This window comes from Denticeps clupeoides, chromosome 6 (assembly GCF_900700375.1).
Source record: "Denticeps clupeoides chromosome 6, fDenClu1.1, whole genome shotgun sequence".
Taxonomy (NCBI): domain Eukaryota; kingdom Metazoa; phylum Chordata; class Actinopteri; order Clupeiformes; family Denticipitidae; genus Denticeps; species Denticeps clupeoides.
Window position 1 is genome coordinate 775429 of NC_041712.1, and position 20342 is coordinate 795770.

Here is a 20342-nt window from a genome sequence, read left to right on the forward strand (position 1 = left end):
ATGCAAATAATATCATCCCTTCTTTAATTATCAGGCTGATCCTGATCGCGCTGCTGCTGCTATTACCTCACTTCCACTACACTGGTGCTCCTGCCAGGTGCTGGTTCTGGTGCTCTGCCGGTGAAGTGATTGTGAAATACTGCAGCACAGCACACAGTGACACAACGGAAGTACCTTGCTCAAGGGTACATCTGCAGCCAGAGTTCTAACTAGAACTAGGAAATTTGACCACATCACCCCAGTCTTACAATCACTGCACTGGTTACCCATCAAATTTAGGATCGACCACAAAATCCTACTTTTAACCTATAAAGCTCTAAATGGTCTCGCCCCACAGTACCTGAGTGAACTTTTAGTTCTTTATGACCCGCCACGCCCCTTCGATCAACGGGTGCGGGGTCACTACTGGTACCAAAAGTACAGAAGGTCACAGCTGGGAGCAGATCCTTCTCCTATAGAGCTCCGCAGTTGTGGAACGGCTTGCCGGTCGGTGTTCAGGACTCAGACTCAGTCTCAGTATTTAAATCCAATCTCAAAACTATTTTCTCTGGTCTTCTGTTAAAGTCCCAGATACAGTGTCAATTATTAAGTCCACTTTATCACACAGTCCCCCTGTTAAGCATGGTGTTAGGCTGTCCTAGTTAGGGTACTATGGCCTGTTTTAAATTTAGTTTTAGTCTAATCTTTGCATCAAGCTTTCTAGTCTAGTTTCAGTTGACTAAAACTTTGAGCATTTTAGTTTTATTTGAATTTTTCATGGCTAATTTAGTCTAGTTTTAGTCATCAAAAACTGACATTTTAGTCTAATTTTAGAGAAAATGAATCTAATTTTTAATACAAGCACCTAGTAGAACAGACAAAAGCAACATTTTATGTCACACACATTTCATTCTCATTTCATAATTAACACACATTTCATCAACTCATTTCATAATTAAAAAAGCTTATCTTATTATTATATTATTCAGGGCCGGGCCCTAACAAATTTGGAGCCCTGGGCAAGATTTTAGTTAGAGTCCCCTAACAACGCAGTAAATTCCACTGCTACTGTTGATATACTCACAAGAAATGTAAATGCTTTGTCTTAAAATTCTTTTATTTATATAAATCAAATTGCAAATGTAAAAGAAATACAAAAAATATGAACCTGAGCTTGTTGACACATCAAACAATTACCACAGGTGTTTAGCACTTGTTGGTCCAGCTCACCCCAAACCATCTGGATTGGGTTCAGATCCGGTGACTGTGGAGGTCAGGTCTCCACTTTTTGTTAAGTCCATAACTCCACATGTGTTCATTCATAATTTTGATGCCTTCAGTGAGAATCTACCAACGTAAATGGTCATGAAGATAAAGAAAACACGTTGAATGAGAAGGTGTCCAGACTTTTGGCCTGTACTGTATATTTTTAGTCAAAAAATGTTGACAAGAACACTAGCTAGTTAACTAGCTAGTTAACTAGCTAGTTAATTTCTTCAGCGCTTCACGTTACCCTACAGGCTCTTCACCGTTATCTGTTCAAATGCTACCAATCACTCTGCTCACGATCTCACTACTGGCCCGTTCATTGCTTGTTTTAGGGCATCGCCACCATTTTTCCGTATTTTATGGCTTATCTAACCGCGTGTGTTTTTCACAGCACTGGTTCCTACCTCTGACACCTCATTATTTTTTGAGGCGGCCTGTGCGGTACTTTTCCAGAAGCCCATGATGAAAATGTGTTCCATTGAAGAGCCCTGCGTATTTTATTGTGGCCAGTCAGTCATGGGCTGTGGTGGGAACCATTCGTTGGTGAGGTTCCATTGGATGTTGTCAGGGGTTTCAATCATGCGCATTCTTTATAAAACTCCTGCAGAATGTGGTACAGACAGCCCAGAGCCCCACAAGATGACCTGCCCCTCACTGCCAAATAAAAGGGCGAAAAGAGCAGGCCACTAAAGCTCTGCTCTGCTCTATAGTTATAAAATATCCTCTGCACACTTTCCTCCACCCTAAGTGTCTCTTGTTATGTGCTGTAAATCCACTGATCTTCAGGAGGGGACTAATTGATTTCCATCACCAGATTACGCATCTTATTAAATGGCCTAATGGACACAGCGACGCAGGCCAGGGTGAGTGCAGTGACAGACAACAACATGAGGACACCAGAAAGTCAATTATTTGCTCAGCACAGTTGTAGCCCATTAAATGGACTTTTTTTCCCCTCTAACACAAACCCTATCATGAGTACTTACTGCCTTAGTGCTCCTCAAATGTTATTCCTCTACATTGTTCTGCAAATTAGACAAGGTAGCTGGGCAGCAACCAGGCTTCAGCCGAGCCCTGGGAGCCGGGTATGGACCTTCTCTGGAGGGAAGGCAGTTTTATTTGGGTTAGAACCGTGTGGAGGCGAGGGGGAAATGAAATCGGTAATCTTCTTGATGTATATTGAGACATGCATGATATTTCAATAAAAAATATTTTATGAATCCAGTGATGGCTGTTTTATCATTAGACCTGTCACTTATTCAATACATTCTGAAAAAAGTATGTATTTATAGTTTCTCAGTTCTTTGGTTTGTGTTACGAAGAACCCTGCCCTCATGATGCTCATTTTTTGTTTTAAAGAAGCATGGCAGTATAACAGTGTATTAATGAATATAGATTGTATTGAATCTCTTCTAGATTCATTTAATAATAAAGTGATGGTGTCTTTTGGCCATTAGTGTCACATATGACTGAGGTTTAGTGAAGTGGCCCACCCCTTTATAGAGTTTCTGGTGAAATTCGGACTTGTGTGATTTTCAACTAAACAGTGTGACTGAACTGGAAACCGGAATCAGAAGGTTGGCAGTTCGAATCCCCAAAGCACCAAGGAGCCACTGAGTTGCTACTGAGGGGGAAAAAAGCACCGTCCCCACACACTGCTTCAAGGGCACCTTTCATGGCTGCTCACTGCTCACCAAGGGTGATGGGTTAAAAGCAGAGGACACATTTCACTGTGTGCTGCAGTATTTCTCAATGACAATCACTTCACTTTCACTTTGAAGTTTATGCATGGCCATATGCATGGCCATGCTGTGTGTGTTCAGAAGGAGATGACCCCAGAAGGTCTGTGGTTCGAGGTCTGTTATGGTGTCTCCTGTTTAGCTCTGGTGATTGTTACCTCTTCATTTTTTCCTTTCTTTTCAAAGTAACAATCTTTTTGAATTCCATTGATTTTGTCCTGAAGCTTGCTTCAAAGGAGGCTTTTCATGTTTCCTTCAAATTCTCCAGTCACTCAGAAAGCTGAAAAAGGAAAGCAGCAAAATTCCAGTGCATATTGACTGGGGCATTCAGCTGAAGTGCAGTCCTAATGATGTCCATTTCACTGGCTGGATTTTTCACAGATGATGAGAACGCTGCTTCAGATGACTAAAGCTCTTCTGTGTGAACTCCTGGACTTGCAGCTTGATTTAATTGAGTAACTTAAGCCTGGTAAGAATGGAGAGTGAAGAGAAAATCCATGCGCTTGATCTATAAAAGCCATTAGGCTCTTCGATCAGGATCATATGGCTTATTTGAATGCAGTCACACTTCACATTCGCCTGCCCTGCAGTCCACCATTGGAATCCTTCTGCTCAGAGCAGAGGGGCTCTAGTGATTTATAGCCATTTATAAAACCATCATTTACGGTATTTATTAGATGGCCTTGTGCATCAGTCTTATCCAGAGCGTCCTGCAATCAGTAGTTACAGGGACAGTCCCCCTGGAGCATCTAATGGTTATGTGTCTTGCTAGTATGTGGGATTTCAACCTGGGTCTTCTGAAAGTGAAGTGATTGTCATTGTGACAATGGGCGCCCGGGGAGCAGTGTGTGGGGACGGTGCTTGATCAGTGGCACCTCAGTGGCCTTCCCTACCCACTTGGCCACCACTGCCCCCTGAAGGTTGACTGCATTGGCCAGGAATCAAACCCGGGTTAACTGCTAGGGAAGCAGCTATGCTCACCATTCTACAGGGTGGGCCATTTATCTGGATCCTCCTTAATAAAATGGGAATGGTTGGGGATATTAACGTCCTGTTTGTGGCACATTAGTATATGTGAGGGGACAAACTTTTCAAGATGGGTGGTGACCATAGTGGCCATTTTGAAGTCGGTCATCTTGGATCCAACTTTTGTTTTTTCAATAGGAAGAGGGTCATGTGACATATCAAATTGGTTTTAACATAACTTTATTCTTTCATGAGTTATTTACAATTTTCTGACCTTATAAAATGTGTTTAATGTCACCAACCATTCCCATTTTATTAAGATTTATCCATATAAATGGCCCACCCTGTACAACCAATGCACAAGATTATTAGGCGAGTGTGTGTTACAAACTTGGCTATTATTGTAGAAGAAAGAATCCGTAGGCCCACACACTCCACGTGTTTCACCTTTGGTCATGGAACAGGCAGAAAACAACTGTATCTCACTTTAAACCTTGGTGATGTACAAGGTTAAGATGCTTTCCAAACAAGCGTCCTTGTCCAGCGTCAATGACGAAGCTGGTGTGATCCTGTCTTCCAACCCTTCATTAGCTACAGTGGTATAAATATGCTTGTGAACTTACTAAGGGGGGGAGTTCTCTTGCGAGGTCCCCCCATGGCCATGGTAAAATAAACTTGGATAATCAATTCAATTGACTTCTTTTATTGCAGCTCCCCAGACTGGAAATTTCCCACCACTCTATCACCCTCTTAGAATCTTGTTGGTATGTTGATGTAGCCTAAAGAAGTGTTCTGGTGCACTATTTATTGTTGGTCTATTTTCTTGGATGCTGAAAGGGACAGGGTTGCAAATGGAGCCACAGGGAGCTTGGCTTACTCTGTTCTGTATAAAATCCAACATTTTCTGTGTGACTATATCTACATCACAAGGTGAGAAGGAGAGGGTGAAATGTGTGTATAGAGCAATCTAAAGTAGTTCAGTAGGCTGATCCTGTTGTATTTTATTGCAGGTCATAAGGTTTGCACTTGTAGACATAGTGTATTGAATGTGTGTGTAAATACAGTCCTCTGTCAGAGTAAAATCAGAATGCTGGCATCATTAGCTCTGTATTAGACTGATGACACACACCAATGCCCGGACGAGCCGTGGAATATCTGAACTGGACATATGATTGGACCTTTCAAGTTTGTCTGAGGCAATCCAGCTTTCTGTGCTTTTGGGTGTCATTTTGCTTTGAGGCCGCAGTAGGTCAGCTATTTAGCATTTAAAGATTGAGGGGTCTGCACAGGGTATCCACGGATCCTTTAAAAATAGGCTTTATTTATATATATATACACACACACACACACACACTAGTATTACTAGTAATCCTTAATACCTGAGGTTTAAAGGTCTTAAAAATACTGCAGACCCAATAAAATGTTGTACTAGTAATCTCTAAATCATTTGGCAAATTGTATTTGTATTTTTGGCAAAATGTATTTTGCATTTTTGTGTATGAGATTAGAATTAGTGGATCTGCCAACATTTTTCTGGCTGTGTTTGTGGGTGCGGGGGCTTTTCCAGGTATGTACATTCCAGTACATCCGGACATTTATGGCGCTAAATGGTTAAATTCTGAATTTGTGTTGTGAAGCACAGTGATGTGGTTGCTGTATTTTGTGTGGATCCATTGGTGATGAGGAAGTGTGTAGTGGTGGGGGTGTTATGAGGCAGATCAGTGTTTCATTTGTTGCCACCTTTCCAAGCTCAGCACCGCGTTCTTCTCGAAATACATGACCTCTGATTGACAGAAACCCGACTGTGCAGGATCCCTGCTGACTCCGCCCTGCGGGGCTCCACCCGCTGCTTTCCCCCATCCTCCCCAGAGCTCTTGAGCATTTCTCCCTCTGATTGACTGTCACCCAGAACACTTGTCAGGCAGGACATTTAACGAGAGTCACAATGGGGCCAATCATGGGCCTCCCTCCTCTCCCTCACCAGGCAAGACCTGGACATCACTTCTACTGACATCCTTCCTGATTATGGACCCTAATCTGTGACTATTGGGAATTTCTTACAAAAAAGATTTTGCAATGAATGTGTGGAATCATATTTTCTTTCAAAATCAATGCCCTGGAAGCCACTTCACTCCTGATCATGCATGTAACGTTCTGTGTAAGGTGACCCTGGAGAGATTATTTTAATATTGTTGTGGTCATTTAGGATAAGGTGCAGTGTGGAGCCTTCAGAGCCATGATGAAGTACCTGTTTATCTGGCTCCGCCCAGAGATGGTCCCAAACGCTCACCTGGCTGTGCTGACTAAGCCATGTACGCTACATGGTAGTGCCTGGTTTTTAATCATGTTGTAATCATTAAACTTATCTGACCCCCATATTCTAATCTTAAAACCAGTGTAATAAATTCATGAATTATGTAGGGATGACGAGGCGGTGCAGACACAACAACCTGTCAGCAAGACGAAGGAACATGCTGAGGAACATGCTGAGGAGAACAAAGTTTCATATACAGCACTGTACAATGCAGCAGTGAGTGCCCTGCCTTCTGCATATGTCTTAATGCCATTTAAACAGTGTGTACTTGCACCACGTGGCCTCTGAGCTTTGCTAGTTCATCTCACAGTTCATCTCACTGTAATGGTCTACTAGAGTGTTGTTGGCTGTGGTTGATTTTTGGGTGGAGTGCATTTGATGATAGCCAGGGTATTAGGGTATTATGGTGGAACCCTACAAATTCCCAATGAGGCATTTTCCAGGCATGTTGATGTTCATGCCTGTCTCACCTCCTGTGTCTGGAAGAAATGAGTACATTTAGTAAAGTTCCAGCATGAGTCCATTTGTGTTCACCTGCATATGCTCATACTTGCTAAACTATCAACTATCTGCTATAATTAAATCCCAACATCCAACCCTCTACACATAGGTTGACGTATCATACGAACATTCATTTCTCAATTTTCAGTGACTGGAGGTGATTTGAAAATGTGATGTTGTGCCTAAATGTAAAAGGCCTTCTGTTCCTGATGTAATTGTTGAATATCAGATTTGTAGCATGTGGCATTGGGAGATACGTATGCTCCTGTATAGCTTTTCCCGAGCATGTTCTGTGGCTGTCTTCAGTTGTCAGTGAGACAATGAGGGTTGAGGCTGTGTCTCTGCTCATCAGTAGTTGTGTCCCTCACTCCTGTCCTCTTCCTTCATTTTGACAGTCCCACCTTTTGTGTTCACGCTTCATGTATCCTGCTATTGTTCTTCTTTATAACACTAAGCAAGCCACATCACTCAAATATATTAGCCGGGGCCTATTACTCTGAGCCATATTAAAGACTCCCCAGACAAAGCTAGCTGTCACGTTAATCCAAGCTTTCATGAATAGGGTCTTCTGTGTTCTGCTGACAAAGAGAGACAAGCTATCAAAACCGACCCAGGCCACGGCATCCTGCGCAAGAAGCATGTTCATTCCCACTGCGATCGGAAATGTCATGTTATCAGATTAATGTCTCATCAAAGAGGGGAAAAATGCAGACAAGGATTATATTGATGCTTGTAATGAAATTGGAGGCTCTCTCACCTAAACCCTAAAGCATTTGATCGATAGTGCCTACCAAGATACAGAAGATGGCAGAAATGACGTTCCTCTCAGAATCAGATTCTCATCTTGTCTACGCTGAGTTCTGGCTTAACCAGTTTGGATCTGCAGTATTGGTCGGTCTGAGATGTTCTCCTTTCAATACTGCTCTGTTGTCCTGAAAAGCGTCCCAGGGTCAGGGGATGTAAACCGGTTTAGATCTGTGGTCCGGGGTTCTTCTTGTTCCACCCAGTCTTGTACTATCATTAATCTTCAAAGGAATCATGGCGCAGGGAAATAAACTGTGCCAATCTAAGTGTATTTTGCTTTACTTTTACACACCACTCGACGGGGAGCACCGCTACTTCCGCTTTAGATGCCTCATGCCTACATCCTTTTTGTCTGAATTATTTAGGCATTATTATTTGTATGTATGTATATGTCCTGTGTTCCTTTTCACATGTGCTGATTTCAGTGTGCAGAAATGTAGCAGTTTTGAGGACAGATGCACTGGGTAACTTGTAAAAAAAATCTCATCTTCAGTCAGGACAGACGTTGTCTGCTATGTGGAAAGGGGCTGTGAAGGGGCAGTGAGTGAAGATGAGGGCAGTTATCTCTGTAAACACAGTCTCAGGCCAGCAGGCCACGGGGCGTTCTTCTAATCGTCTCAGGTGGGGACCAGAGATCCAGTGGCTGGTTGAACTGTCATTTCCTGTCGAGCAGGAAGTCCCCTGGTGGTCGGCGCTGCTGGGGTTCCACCAGGCCTCACTTACGCACTGAATGTAAATAATGGGAAATTACCGGTGATCTAAACTGCTGTCATAACACATATCCCGGCGTCGCTGTTCAGAAAACTGCTACCAGCGTGCCGTCTTGTTAATGCTTTTGTCCTCTGATAAATTATTCAAACCGCAGCCTCTGTGGAGTTTAAATATATATCTCCTCTTCTGGGAGCACAAGGTTCCTGGGGAAACAATATTTAGCATCATATCTTCTGACAGAAGCAAGATAAAGTCCTCCTCTGGAGTTCAGGTCCTGCTTTCTACCGATAGAGGCTCCAGTTGCCACCACTTTGGGGGAAAAGACCAGGATTTTAGCACTTTAATGCATTGTTGCCGCTGTGCTCTCCCCAGGCCTCGTCGTGTCACTGATCCAACATTTCACCAGAGCTCTTCTTCATGGGCTTTTTGGTTGATGAACAATGTGAAATTGTGAGCGAGGGTTTGGACGATGTGGTGACCGTATGCTGAGCAGACAGGGTGGGTCTGGCCTGACCACTGAGTGTGTTGAACAGCCAGATGTTCCTCTGGATCTTCTCATACCGTGTGTTCTCTGTGACTCGTGTTTCCTTGTCCTCACTTTCCCGAGGACTGCTGGTGCTGCTGGAAACATGGGGCTTTTGGGTCATGTCCCACTCATGATGGAATCTTCTCCCTGGTTCTTCTGCTGACCGCTGTGTTGTGTTTCCCTTGCAGGTAGAAGATTCCATGCTGATGTTTGATAAAACTACTAACAGACACAGAGGTGAGTTGAGCAGCATTGCCTTCACTCTCCGCACACTAGGTGCTATATAAAAATGGAATGGGAGCGCTGATCATGGCTGTGCCGGGTTGGTTGAGATCACATGACGTCTGTGTGAGGTCTACTGACTCCATCAGGGCTTCTGCAAGTTGCCTCACACCTCCAAGCTCATGACTTGATGGAAGCCAGGTTTCATGTGTGCTGGGTGAATTAGGAACTTCTAAGTGGTCTGTAGGAATAAGTAGGCAGCACCTCCACTTTCAAAGCTGTGTGTGCAGCGGAGCCTTGCTGACAGACCTTTCCTTTCTCAGAAAGACGCTTCCCCTGTTATTCTCACACCATCCTCTCCTCTCCACACATCTCCACCTCCACACTTCTTCCCAATGGAACGTGGTCTTTTTCCATGTTCAGCTTGTCTTTTCATTTTCTAATTAAAATATATATTACATATATATATTTTTTTGGTTACAAAGCCATGTTGCCCTAGCTTGTTTATTTTTTTTATTTGTTTTCATTATTTAAAATACCTCTTAAGTCATAAATGTAATTTTATTTACAGTTGATAAATCCATTAAAAATAACATTTTCATCAGTTAAAATAAAGTGATAACCATGCCATGAAGGTAAAATCCTGAACTGAGAGTATTGGCCTCCTGTGTGTCTCTGTAATGGTGGAGGTGAAGCTGCAGAAACGCTGTCTCCCCTCACTCAGCCCCAAGGTGACTGGAGGAAGCTCCTTTCTTCTCTTCTCCTGTCCTTTCTGCTCTTTTCTCTTCTGCTTGAGGACACTCTCTGCAAGTAAAGCCCTCTCACAAAAGAGCGCGCCACACACCATCTTCCTGGCATTTACAGAAATAAAATGAGGCTGATTGTGCTGGAAATTGAGCTTTCCAAAGCCATCAGTCCTGCTGCCCCTGTGGATTGTGGGTTAACACTGTCTTTTAAAAGAAATTCACACTGAATGGTGAACTTGTGTGTGTGTGTGTGTGAGATTTTGTTCCACCCGTCATCCTCGTTCTTCTCATTCCCCCACACCTCTCAACCCCATCTCTCCATGCGCATGGTGCTGAAGAGGCAGTGGCGCCTCTTTTGTGTGGCGAGTGTGGAGGGAAGGACGGTCGGTGTGACCCGTGTTTGTTGGACTGATTCTGAAGAGGAGATAAGGGGATTGTGACTGAGAGTGAAGGATGAAGATCTGTTCCATTGCTGAAAGACACGTTCCCTTCCAATTTTATATCGTCTTGTTGGTCCCCTAATACTGTATTTAAAGTCCCTTTCCGAAATTCAGCCGCGGTGCAGAATTACAGCCTCTTTGATCCTGTCCTACAATGACATTGTCCCAGGATGAGTGTTGCTTTAAATGCTAATGAGGAGGAGAGAGGCGGGACGAGGAGGATAGCGGCCTATAGAAGTGATTGCCGCTGACAGGAAGTCCTTTCCCCCAAAAAATGAACCCACTGGCACTTCATGTCTCACATGTCTGAACTAAAAAATCCATTTGTGGCAGACAAAGCATGAGACACGGGAGGTCATTTTTCCCTTTATGACAACATAAGGGGACAAATTCGCTCTCTGAACGTGGACCTGTAACCCTGTGTTTCCAGGGGGACTGTCCCTCACTAAATACTGATTGTAAGGTCCTCTGTATAAGGGCGTACCCCTCTGCACCCTGTCTTTCAGCAGCAACCAAATTATCAGGCCGACATGATTTTCAAGTTCAACGTTGTCTTCTTTCCCACACCAACATATTTTCAGTAAGTTACCTTTCTTGTAGAATTGTTAAGAGGAATGTTAACCAGATTGTTGGTTAATCATGTACAAGTCAATATTGCCTTTATGGACAACCTGTAAAACTGATTTTTTAAATGCGATGCAGTCAAAAAATGGTGCAACAAACTTTTAGGTTGCATGTGCAAAAAGTTGGTCTAGAACCCTGTACCTGTACAATACATGTTCAAACATTAAAAACCGCCATCTTTTAGTCAAGAATCTGCAGTCATGGGAAGTGATGGTAACACAGACCAGTAATATGTGCATTAGCCTGAAGACTGCTGAGCTCTTCTGAGGACCACTTAAGTCAGATGGCCGCTGAAATAATGGCGCTGATGGGTATATTGGCTGAGCATTAGACTACAGTTTAGCTGCTAATTTGAGGCATATTACCTCAAGGTCCCAACCTTGAATGTTCATATTTTTCTTCGTTAGTGTGATGATGAAACCACTGGAAACTTCATAGATTTGTCCCCTTTTCTTTTTGGAACTAGGCAGGCTGTGCATTTAGCATGGTTAAGAAAAAAGGGTGCATGACTGATTACAGGTTCAATTCTGCCAGTGTGATATGATGCAAGTATAAGTAACTTCTTAGTTGGAAGGGAGGCTGAATAATGATGCTGTGTTGAGGTGCAGAGAAGATGGATAAAGGGGGGATAGCGCAGGTGTTTGGCAAATTCTTGCCTGTGTGTGTGTGTGTGTGTGTGTGTCTCAGGTCTGAAAGTGACAGGTTTGTTTCTGGATCAGGAACAGAAGGCTGTATTGTGTGTGCCTGTAATCTGCTTACCTGGATCGGAGTTTCTGCTCCCAGAATGCACCATGGCAGCACATGCAGGTTTACGTAGAGACAGACTGATTGTGTGTCATTTACTTCACGATTAGGTACACTGAACACGTGATGATTCAGTTTTTAAGAAATGTGGTGAGAAACATGTATTTTACTGATCATCCAACCCAACATTTCTGGCCATTGGAAATCGGTGCTGCTTCCTGAGCTCAGTACAGAACACACCGACTATAGAAGTAGATCAACTATTCTCTTTATTACCATCTCATATCTGCTTGTAATCACCTTGGTGTATTTTCTCCACTGATCACAGCTGATCAGTGGGGTGGAGGTCTGACAGGGTTGTGGAGCTTTCTCCATCCATCTATCCATTTGCTGAAATGTATATTTTACAGAGATTCAGGGTCAGTGGTGGCCTAGCGGTTAAGGAAGCGGCCCCGTAATCAAAAGGTTGCTGGTTTGAATCCTGGTCCTCCAAGGTGCCACTGAGGTGCCACTGAGCAAAACACCGTCCCCACACACTGCCCACTGCTCACTCAGGGTGATGGGTTAAATGCAGAGGACAAACTTCACTGTGTGCACCGTGTGCTGTGCTGCTGTGTATCACATGTGACAATCACTTCACTTAATAATCATTAATTTCCTGACTGTTGACATTTCACATTTTCGTGTTTTTTTTTTGTGTGTTTTTTGGCAGTTCAGAGTCTTCTCTACTGTAGGCATCATGTAAACATTGGCAGGCTCAGTTTAAGCTGCTATGACTAAAGTGCATAGCAATGTAATCAAATACATGCAGAACATTATACAAGTGCATTATACATGCGCATGTGCAGGTGCAGCTATAATGAACACAGGGAAATGTGTCTTCTGCTTTTAAAACATCCCCTTTAGTGAGTAGTGGGCTGCCATGAAAGGTGTCGCTTCCTTACCCACTAAGCCATCCAATGGGCAGAAATTTGTAATAAATAACCATATTGTTTGAGTTTGTAATGTGCACAGTTTCTCTGCGATGGAAGACAGTCATGATGGAAAGTGATTGATGGCTCTGAGACCCTGACAGCAAATGGCACGATGTGGCTTCAGATGAACGGCCATTCCTCCAGAAGCTGATCGCACAGCCTGTTTACCAGATGGGGGAAAGGATCCTGCGAGTCGGGAACATTTTGGACTTCCTGAAGATGCCTCAAACCAAGCCTTTGATACGGCAGCCAGGAATGTAAAAACACAGAACAATTCGATCTTGAGCTTTTCATGTTCTGGCCAAATATTTGGATTATACAGGACATGGTGCAGCCCAGCTGGGAAAGAGCTGAATTTAGTAACCGTTATCAGAAGGCCTGTGGAAAGCTTCCCTAGTGTCCTCTCAAAGTGAAACCTCGCTGACCCCTTCATCAGCAGTTTTGGAAGCAGCCACACACCGCTTCCATTAGCTGACGAAGGTCCCAGCGGTGCTCCTCCCTTTTTCCACTAACCTGATATTAGTGATTAGTGTGAATGTCAGTTAAATGGCAATCACATGCACTCAGGCCCTTCATCCTCCCAAGATTGGGACAAATTATTCTCTAATAAAACACATATTAAGCCTAAGACACCCTGTTAATAGAGCAGTCCAGAAATGACTGAAACCTGGGTTTCATGAGGCTCAGTGTCGGAGTCGATATCGTCAGAATTGGCCAGCCTGATGTGTGTGTTTGCCCTGTGGATGTGTGTATATTGCATTTTGTGTCTTTGTGCATGTTGGTCCGTTTGACATGGACAATCTGCTACACGTTTCCCTCAATTAAAAGCAGAGATGGGTTTTAGCCCCTGCAGCTGTGGGGAGATCTTCTCTTCAGGAAATGAAACCACCACTTTTGAATTGTCCACATATTGAGTGTTTAATGCCTCTAGAGCTATGGAGAAGGCCACCAGCCTGTATGATTTATGCTGTTCAGATTTACTCTGGTTCTGTAAGGATGGTGTGTATTTACTGTATAGTCTGTGTACTGTTGATCCCAACCAAAGTAAGTAGATTATATGGCTTGTCTGGTCTCTTCAGAACTGGACGGATCTCCGTACGCTTATGTATTGGCCTGTTTGCAGTGGCCAGAAGATATAAAAAAGATATAAAATGGCCTGCAGCTGAGGAAACAGGCATCCATTATAATGGCAATAAGTAATTCTCCTGATCTTCTGTGCTCATCATTTTTATTGTAAAAACAAGCTTACTTGCCAATTTGATTTATTCTTCCGTTAAATGAAGTCTGAAATAATAACTCCTGGAGAGCACTAGGAAGTGATATAAAATGTAAATTCAGGGTCTACAGTCACAGCTGTTCTTCACCTCCTGTTGCACTCAGAGCTGTTCTCTCTTTACTGATTCCCCACTAATGTGTCGAATGCTCTGGTGTGAAATGTCATCCTGGCTCACTCAGAAATATTGGCAGCTTTATTATTGATTTCCTGCAGTTGTGGGCAGAGGTTGAATGCACGAGAAATTGAATTTCTGTCTTCTTCTTCTTTCAAGATGTACTCAAAATATTTCACTTCATTTCAGCAAATGGTTTTAACTCTCAAAATTTTGAACCTTTTAGATAATCAGCCCTTAGTCCAGGTGGGACTCCCATGATTTTGGTTACCGGCTCTCATTGACAGAATTTCTACCTGAACTTAGTTGTTCTGATGGAAAGTTCACAGAAATGTGCAGTGATCCCACTAAGATCTAGTCTGTGCAGCACAGTCAAAAGGAAATATATTTGCATCCTGTGCCAAGCGCAACTTTGTGGAGCACGTCTCAGATTTTCTCCTAGTTTTGGCTTTCTAGCTTAATGCTAGTATAAGACTGCCAGAGCCAAGCATGGAGCAGCCTAGAACATGACGTGAGAGGTCCTCCAACCATTTGTGGTGGTGAGCCAAACATTTGGCTTTTAAGTACCACCTTTACGAAAATACTCATTTTATTCCTAATATGAATATTATTTATTAAGGACCGATCATCCCCTGTCAGTCAACCACAGAGTGAGAATATGAAGAGAAATAACTTTAGAGCATTGAAACCCGTGCTCCTGGTGAGCACCACCATAGTTTGTGATTGAAGGCAGCAGTTAAATCACAGGCCAGTTCCATTGTCACCCTCTTCCTCTTGTTGCTTTATGATGCCGCCATGCAGACCTCTGTGGTGATGTCACCATGCTGACCTCTGTGGTGATGTCACCATGCTGACCTCTGTGGTGATGTCACCATGCAGACCTCTGTGGTGATGTCACCATGCAGACCTCTGTGGTGATGTCACCATGCTGACCTCTGTGGTGATGTCACCATGCAGACCTCTGTGGTGATGTCACCATGCAGACCTCTGTGGTGATGTCACCATGCTGACCTCTGTGGTGATGTCACCATGCTGACCTCTGTGGTGATGTCACCATGCTGACCTCTGTGGTGATGTCACCATGCAGACCTCTGTGGTGATGTCACCATGCTGACCTCTGTGGTGATGTCACCATGCTGACCTCTGTGGTGATGTCACCATGCTGACCTCTGTGGTGATGTCACCATGCTGACCTCTGTGGTGATGTCACCATGCTGACCTCTGTGGTGATGTCACCATGCAGACCTCTGTGATGCAAATGCTTTGCTTGTTATTGTGATCCAGCCATTGAAATATGTGCTTTTAGAAGGATTTCTTGCGGCATTTTGTGTGTCACCTCTATTATTGTTGTTTTGCATTGCTGCATTCAGAGTGACAGGCTGCCAGTCATGTGTAGATTTCATCTGCGCTTGGCTCTGAGGCAGCTCTAATTGAAACTTGCTTCTCCATCTGCTGCCACTGCAGTGGTGATTCGGTCACAGTTGGTGGACCTGTAAGAGTCTCATGGTACAGGGATGGTAGTAGCCTAGTGGGTAACACACTTGCCTATGAACCAGAAGACTACAGAGTCACAGGTTCAAACCCCACTTAATACCATTGTAATACCTCTGGATAAGGGTGTCTGATAAATGCCATAAATGTAAATGTCATGTCTATGTGCTTCCCTGTAGGAACTCCTCTTGAACCTCCACACTTTCAGGAACTTGCTGGCAAGGCAGCATATGTTGGTTGTCTGCTGAGTAGTGTTGCTTTTGTCAATGGACTAGATTGTCAACTAGCCTTTATGACATGACAGAAACTAAACGAGATGCAACATCAAAAAAGTGAAATTTGTCCTCTGCATTTAACCATCACCCTGAGTGAGCAGTGGGCAGCCATGACAGGCGCCCGGGGAGCAGCGTGTGGGGACGGTGCTCTGCTCAGTGGCAGCTTGGTGAATCGGGATTCGAACCGACAACATTCTGATTACGGGGCCACTTCCTTAACCACTAGGCCACCACTGACCCCCATATATATCCTGGTCTCGTTAATAAATAGAAGCATAACTAAATATTACAAAATAAAAACGATGCTAAAATGTCTCTTCATCTCCTGCCACCTCCCCGAGACTGGAGACTGTCACAGGGAGTGCCGAGGGGTCAGACATTGCTGAGGTGACAGGAGAGGCAGGAGGATTGGGGGAAGAGTAAATGGACCTATCATTAGTTAAAGTAGGTGATTTCTAGTTTCCTTTTATGTGTGTGTACAAAGCTTGTCATTAGTCCTATTTTTGGTTTGTAGACAGACACGCACAATCCCCTCACTCTACTTCTAGCAGGAATCATCTCCTCCCTCTCCTCTGCTGAATCAGCTTGTCTCCACACACATCTAGCCTCACATCTGTTCTTTCTGTCTATACTCTAAGCTGTTATTGGGTGGTCTCCTTCTGTTGGTTCCTCATCACATTTCAGTCTTCATTTCTCCAGTCGCTGCGTCGCGCCCACTTTCACAGACCCCCCCCCCCCCCCCCCCCCCCCCCCCCCCCATACTCTCTTCATTTAAATCTCCCTTTCATGCTGATCCCTGTTCTCATCTTCACCCCAGCAATTCATCGGCCACCACCCTCCACTTCTGTGTCATGTAAGAGTGACATCACCTCAGTAAATTAGCAGAAAACATCACACTGGAGAGATCCTCTCACCGCTGGGCATTGCAGCACTGTCTGCTCTTCAACCAATATGCTAATTGTGTGAGCAGCGTTGTGCGGATGCCATTTTTAGGGCGTGCAGTGGCGTATTTGATATGATCAACATGGGCTGTTGCCCAGGGCTGCGTGGTGGTGGTGGTGGGGGGGGCATCACAGGCATCAGCCATTTTTTTGGCTGCCCTGACATCATGATTGCATGGCCACCGATCGGTTTTCTATTCCTTGTTTGTGTGTAATTCCGATGTAACTCCGTTATTTTGCAAGGCGCCACTGAAGTTATCTCCTTATTGTAATACCTTAACACTAGAACTCCCAGAGAGGGGCCATTTGGCCCTCTCCCCCTAGCTCTACCCGAGAGGGGCCATTTGGCCCTCTCCCCCTAGCTCTACCAGAGAGGGGCCATTTGGCCATATCCCCCTAGCTCTACCAGAGAGGGGCCATTTGGCCATATCCCCCTAGCTCTACCAGAGAGGGGCCATTTGGCCATATCCCCCTAGCTCTACCAGAGAGGGGCCATTTGGCCATATCCCCCTAGCTCTACCAGAGAGGGGCCATTTGGCCATATCCCCCTAGCTCTACCAGAGAGGGGCCATTTGGCCATATCCCCCTAGCTCTACCAGAGAGGGGCCATTTGGCCATATCCCCCTAGCTCTACCCGAGAGGGGCCATTTGGCCCTCTCCCCCTGGTTGTTTTTACTTAATATCCTTAATGACATGTGAATGGTTGCCTTTGTTCTGCAAATGTGGCAGAATTGTGGCTGATTGTGGAAGCCATTGTTCTCTTGATGCGCGAGATCCCCAATGTTGCCGACCATGCATAAACCAGCAACGGAAATCTGATCAACCCCCTCCAGAGAAGGATGGAGATGAACGCCATCACTTCATGGACAGACACGTCCCAATCTGCTTCCATCTTGCGGCCATGCTCAACTGTACGTCTTCTTAAAAGCCTCGGCAGCGGTGTAATCTCTTGGCATCTTTGCAGTCTGTTCGTACCCGTAAGATCTTGAAGATTGTGAATGCATGTAGTAAACGGTCCCTTTTATTTCCAAATTTAGCTTGTCATCAGTTTTCATTCCCAGCCACAGTCACCATACCACCGCCATGCGTGAAGTACTTTAGTACTAGATTTACCGAGTGAGGGTCCCGAGGTGTTTGTCAGTAGATGTATTTTCCAACATGCAAATTCCTACGTTGTCTACAAGGCATGTACAGGGTGGGCAGGAGCCAAGGAACACACACACACACACACACACACACACACAATGTTGTCTTGCAGAGTAGCAGGTTGATGTGCATGTGCTGTGGTTTTTAGCTCACGGTCATGAGAATCAGGAGACATTTTTGAGAAAGGAAAATCCATCACTGTCCTTCTTCCCACCAGGCTGTGGCAATAGCCGGGAGGGTAGTTAATAGGCTGGGAGTTATTTCCGACGTGTCTGTATTCTGGAGTGATAATGTTGGGCAGCCGGTGCCTCAGGGGAGTGCTCCATCTTATTAACTTGTCCTGGGAGATGTCTGTGCTTAGAAGCACCAGAACAAAAAGGTGAATGGAAACCCGACTCTTTCCTCCTCATTTTCTTGGCACGTTTGGTGTAGTTCTTACTTGGGAGCCTTTCTGGGATCTCAGATTCAGAACATTAATCCACTCAGCCACACAGGCGTGTCTTGATCCACCCGCCATTATTTCCCAGCATTTACCAGACGCCCTTATCCAGACCGCCTTACAATCAATAGTCGCAGGGACCGTCCTCCTGGAGACACTCAGGGTGAAGTGTCTTGCCCTGTGTGGTTTGAACCTGAGTTTTCTGGTTTATAGGTGAGTGTGTTCCCCACTAGGCTACTACCACCCCTGCTGGGTCATAATCCCTGTACATCAGACAAACTGCAAAAGGGCCACGGAGGAGCTACGAGCTGCGAACCCGACATTTAAACACGGCTCTACAGAGCAGGAGGGCTGAGAGATGTTACAAACCATCCTCCAGCACTGCTCCACTCAAAGCATTCATTTCTGACTTGGAAATCAACTTCCACTAGATGAGTACCTAAAACCTGAAAAAAGTATACGTAAGAGCATATAAAAGTATATGCTGTTACGTATATATTTAGTATATAAAAAGTTTAGGTTCTGGTGTTTAGGATTTTTTAATATATTTAAGCACTGGATGAGAATCTACTAAATGACTGTTCTGAGTATAAAGAGGAGGAATCCAATTTTTATATTGTAAAAATGATTATTTCTCCCCAGGCCCCCAGCAATCTTATGATCGTGCTATGAGACTTAAAGCTCGTGTGAAATGTTTGGAGATGCTGATGTTTGGTATTGAACAAATAGTTGAAGTACTACTGCCTTCAAGGACTTTAATTCTTCTCTCTCTGCTGCCATTCTCCTTGTTCCCCTTTTGACGGATAAGCTGCAGAGGGGAAAGGGAAAGTGGTTTCTTTCAACCTTCAGATTTTATTTCATCCAGAGGACAGTTATGGCGGACAGCTGTATCAGGGCAAGCCTTTACCTCCAATTCCTTCAATCTGTCTCTCCCCCACCCCATACAGATCTGTCCAGAGAGAGCAGGGCAGACAGAAGACTTGTCCTTTTCTTTCCCTGACACCTTACCTTCACAGAGAAGACCTCCCACCCTCATACTTACACACACAGGCTTACAAAGGACCACAAAGTCAGGACGAGGGCTGCCTTTCAGGTGAGGGTCCAGAGAGTGAAGCAGTACATTGCTGGAAACAGTCTTAATTATGAATTTGATTTCTTTTCTGCTTTTGTATATTGGTCCACTGATACTGTATCTGAAGGCTCTTTCCAAAATACAGCCCCTTTGATTCAGTCCCACAATGAGAGTCTTGCGTGACTGAACTATAAAAAAAAAAAAACTGTGCTCATTTTTGCATCCAATCAAATTGCAACTACAATTCTTCCTATTTTTTCAAGCCATGATGGTCAGTGAAGATGCTTTTTTAGGGTAGGGGTTGGAAATTCTCTGGGCGGACAAAGCGTGACAAAGTGAAGTGATTGTCACATGTGATACACAGCAGCACAGCACAAGGTGCACACAGTGAAATTTGTCCTGCATTTAACCCATCACCCTTAGTGAGCAGTGGGCAGCCATGACAGGCGCCCGGGGAGCATTGCGTGGGGACGGTGCTTTGTTCAGTGGCACCTCAGTGGCACCTTGGCGGATCGGGATTCGAACCGGCAACCTTCTGATTACTGGGCCTCTTCCTTAACCGCTAGGCCACCACTGCCCCAGGGGAGGGGAGGTAACCTTTCCCCCCAGATCAGACCATCTGTGCTGCCACACTCTGAACGGCGAAGCAATATAGCCAAAGCATATTAATGTTCCTGGTATAAAATACTAGTTAAAAAGTAGTGCTGGTAGTGACTGTACAGACCTGATCTGAGTACAGCGCCGCTCCGGGTACGACTGAATCTCCTCTGAACACTGTATGTGATCTTTGCTGCCGTTTGTAGCTGTGTTCGTTTGCCGTTTCACTGGCATTTGATTCTTGCTGTTTAACGCTTGCCGCTGTTTTGGCCGTTGAGACTTTGCCAGAAAAGACACCAAGTAAAACCGTTTCTTGCAGTATCTATTTGACAGCATCTGAACGCTGGTACTGAATGCCTGTGTGGACGCTTTGATTTGCTCCAATGAGCAGAAAAATGGTTGGCGTTCAAATCGCTATCACATGATGCCACGAA

General features: G+C 44.5%; 1 protein-coding gene across 5 annotated transcripts in view; it reads left to right on the plus strand.

Annotated features, from left to right (window-relative positions):
• The window catches only part of LOC114791965 (RNA-binding protein Musashi homolog 2-like), a 146363-nt gene that overhangs the window by 59265 nt on the left and 66756 nt on the right, over positions 1 to 20342 (plus strand). For all 5 annotated transcript variants that reach the window (XM_028982579.1, XM_028982577.1, XM_028982580.1 and 2 more), the window contains exon 7: positions 8998 to 9046. In XM_028982579.1, coding sequence (XP_028838412.1) covers positions 8998 to 9046 — 49 coding nt within the window. The remainder of the gene's footprint in view (positions 1 to 8997; positions 9047 to 20342) is intronic.